Raw genomic sequence first — 4,186 nt, forward strand, 5'->3', positions numbered from 1 at the left:
AGCTTTAGCAAGCAATAAAGAAATGTGCATGTTTCAATCTTTTTGAAATAATACATAAAGACATTTATTATATTAATTATTAAAGATTAGGTTTTTTAAATTATCAATAAAGACTAGAAAATGTAACTGTTCTCGACTGAGAAGGAATTTTCAATTGAACTTAAGATTGTGGATTTTAGTGAAGAGGCACCAATTGAAGGAATGTTTAACCTAATTAAAAATTCAATTTAATTACCTTGCTTTTGAGCTATAATAAGTTCATGTGTTGGATACAAGTAGTGAATAGAAATTTAGACCTTTTTATCTCATTGGATGAATATTCTTGTAGTGAAGATACTTAACCTATCTTATATTACCAATACGTATACTTGTTCCTACCGAATTGACAATAAATTTGGTAGAGGTCACTATTCCAATAGTTTTTAACCTATGATATTTTTTATTTTCCCCACATTAATATAATAAGCACTAAAACTAGGGTCTCAACAAAATGTGCACTCTTTCTTGACAAACTCATATCACCTGATCCTCCTAACATCACTTCACCAATCCACCCAAAGGCATCTACACCATTCCAAACATCTAATAGGACCCTTATAAGCCCAAATTAACTATAACTTAAATCAATTGAAGGTTCAAGGATGATACCCATCCTTAGATAGTTCTTGTTTTGTACATTATATGAATGCATTCTCTTATCGCATGGAATAGTATTATTCATAACATATAACATACTATGACAATATCATTTAAATTGTGCTATGCCTCATAATAACATTTTATTTTAAAACTCTCATATATAAATCCCTGTTTTATATAAACTGCTCAAGCACAATTCAATTTAAAAATGTGTTTGGAGTCTTCGTGCAACTTTAAGAACATAATCCTTATTTCTTTATTATACAAATGTGCATCTGTGTGTGGTGACATAAATTCTATAATTGATATGAGATGTTCAAGTGAACTTTTATACTCATGAATAGTTCTTGTTTGATTTGACATATCGACAAGCTAAACAAATACATCATGCTTAGCTTCTTTTCCTTATTAAATTGAGTGAAACAATGCTTAAGCCCACTCACATTTGACTAATTTAAATTTTGAAATAAGATGATGAATGAAATTTCAAGAAGAAAGAAGTTATATTATTGTATGCAGTATAAGGAATAATCAATAGTTCAACATAATGACCTCACCAATTAATGGTCTCAAACACAGCCCAACTAATAATCCTTTTTATCATTTCCTTACAAAAATTAAAAAATAAGAAAAAAAATACCTAGTAGTATTGTATAATTAAATAACTTCCAAGTAATGGTTTATCAAATTACAGAAAAATTTAACTGGAACTTATAAAGAGCCCAACCCCTTTGCAGTTCAAAGAATAATCATGAATGAAGTAATCTGTGAGTAGCCCGCAGCTCACACAACTGGATCATTCTTCTTTGTCAGTGGAAGTTCCTTCTTCGGAATTGAAAGGTCAAAAAGAGAATCCATTAGTAATAATTATGTAAAAACTTACATAAATCACATGCTTAATATATAATAATTCGTGATTCCAAATAAACAAAATAATTTCGCATTATGCAATTAACTTATTTGAAACAAATTCAAAAGCAAAATGCTAAACATCATATAGTAATTGCTTAAAATGTTTTGATGCTTCCTAAAAAAAAAAAAACAGGGCTGATGATAAAATTTAGTCACAAACATATTTTACAAAAAAGTCCACTAACAAAAAAGAAGCACTTAATAGTGAAACCTAACAAATAGCATAAAGTTTGAACATGTGGTTCAAATTAAACATTTTCCCAAACTCCTACTTATCATATCAAACACTTTTTGACTTTTAATGTTCCCTAAGCTTATTAACAAACTCTTAGAGACAAATTTTTCACAATTTTATTTTATAAGAAGTTGCCCCAACTATAATTTTTAATGGCAAGACTAAGGGTCTGTTTGGGGCAGTTTGTGCGTTTCGGGATAATCTGCTTATTTTGAAACGCGGCCCGGGCCGCAGGGGTCGACTCGCGGCATGCGTTTAGTATAAAAACCGAAACGTAATTTCGGATAAGCTGGTGAAACGCGCAAACCAAACGATACGAGCTGCCCCAAAAAGACCCTAATATTTTCCAATTAAAAAAAAGATATATATATCACAAAACCAAACAACACAGAACAAACTTTAAATCTGAATTTGGGAAATGTTAATTAAAGAGAGGAACGAATGAATGAATGAATGAATGATGCAGTTACCATCGTCAATGAAACCCTTCTGTTGATGTTCCATTACTTGAAGAATGAACTTGAATGTCTCGATCTCGCAGGGAAGAGTGAGCGCACCCATTTGGTCGAATCCGAACTCATCTGCCGCCTTCTCCAGCAACAATCTGAACACCGGCTGGCCGAGATAAGTCATCGGGATCACGAATCTCCGCTTCTCCTGCCCGACATACACCGGCATATATCCTTCCGGAACGTCCGGCGGTGCCTCCGGGCTGTTGCAGCTGTCCTCATCGGAGTCGCGGTTCCGATCAACCACCGCCTTCAGCCGCTTGGTCACCGCCTGGTGTCCGATCTGGACCGCACATCACAGTAAAAGTTGTATTTCGGTGGACCCTTTTTTTATTATTATTTTAAAAAAAAAATTGATGGAATGTGACGAGCGATGCAAATCTGACACCTGTATAGAATAATTTTTCATTATCTGGATAATACTATTATTTGACACATAATATGTGACTTTTGAAATATTGTGTTTTTGAGATTGACATGAATATAATCTTTTTATGTAAAGCTTGAAATTTGATGCATGCATATTTTCTCTCGAATATTTGTTTAATTTTTTTTAAGGCGGTGTTTGGCAGCATAAATTAAATAAGATTTAATCATAAATTTAACATAACTCCAGTCGAACATAAAACAATGAAAATAAATTCAATGCTGATTTAATAAATTTAATTATGGGTCGGATTTGTCGCATAGATTATCGAATTTATTGGATTTGATATATCTTAAATAGAGCAAATTCGGATTAACAACGCCTTAATGAACTAAATTATACAGTCGCGTGCCTTTAATTCTAAGAGCATTCCATACTTTTGGACCAAATACAGTGAAGTTAGAACTAAATATTGGTAATTATATAACAAACACCGTAATTAGTCTCATTATTTTATCCAGATAATTATAATAGGCTACCAATTTTATGAATTGTGATGCATTTTATCAAAAAAAATTACGGTTAGTCACAGCAGCGATAAGTAGAACACCAGATTGCCAAAATAAAAGAACAAATTTAAAATAGAACGTTCACCATAATTAATGGCAGAGAAATTAGCAGAATAATTCTACCTTAGCTAAAATCGAGCTGACATCGTCACCTGGGATGAAGAATAGGTAACACCGTTAATGGAGAATGGAACCAAAAACATTGAATGACAAAGCGGGAAAAGAAAAGAAGGCGAATGGGGCGGTGAGAAATTATTTGAAGTACACAAATTATTTTTTCGTCTCTAATCTAAGTTTTCTGAATAGATGTTTCATGGCCTGCTCTCTCGCCTAGCAACTCAATAGATTATGTGGTAGCAAGCAGCGGACCACCGCACTTTGCGGCCCCGTGTATTTAGACCAACAAATGAGCTGTATGTTTGTTTTCTCATTTAATTCGCCGCTTAATTTTGATTCGATTCAGTTGTTGTTGTTGTTGATATATAAGGCGAAGTTTTTTAATCTATTTGTTTTTTTCTTTTTTGGGAAAAATGATGGCTACAAGACAACGAAATACGAAAATACCGAAACAAAACCTAACAAAAAAACTTAAAAGAGGAAAGATGATAAAAATAGGAATGTCCGGACAAACTAAAACCAACCCAAATAAACATCAAACTTTGAAAACCACTCTAGAATTGTAGAACCTTAAGAAAGAGGTGAAAGATCTCTATTGATAGAACAATAGCAACCAGAACTCCATAAGTTCCAAGCGAAAGATATATGACACTTGTAGGCTGATGCACAATAAATCACTCCAGAAGTTCCAAGTGAGAGATGCACAGCTGCAAAGAGATGCAAAACAGTATGTATATAGCAGTAACAAGAACTCCAGTCATTTGAAACAAATAGCAACAACTAGAGCTCCAAAAAGTTCAAATGCCCAAGAAAATCACAAATAACTGCACAAACAAAC

The 4,186-nt window shown here is 33.0% G+C and overlaps 1 protein-coding gene across 1 annotated transcript; it reads right to left on the reverse strand.

Annotated features, from left to right (window-relative positions):
- Window positions 1–1,396: 1,396 nt before the first annotated feature.
- LOC110037437 (auxin-induced protein 15A-like) lies at window positions 1,397–2,578 on the reverse strand (the record flags this gene model as incomplete). The annotated part of the gene is made up of 2 exons (XM_020742089.1): window positions 1,397–1,464; window positions 2,257–2,578. Coding segments are annotated over 2 exons (351 nt in total), but the record flags the coding sequence as incomplete, so codon positions are not given.
- Between the last annotated feature and the right edge of the window lie 1,608 nt (window positions 2,579–4,186).

Source organism: Phalaenopsis equestris, unplaced genomic scaffold, assembly GCF_001263595.1.
Source record: "Phalaenopsis equestris unplaced genomic scaffold, ASM126359v1 Scaffold219414, whole genome shotgun sequence".
NCBI classification, from domain to species: domain Eukaryota; kingdom Viridiplantae; phylum Streptophyta; class Magnoliopsida; order Asparagales; family Orchidaceae; genus Phalaenopsis; species Phalaenopsis equestris.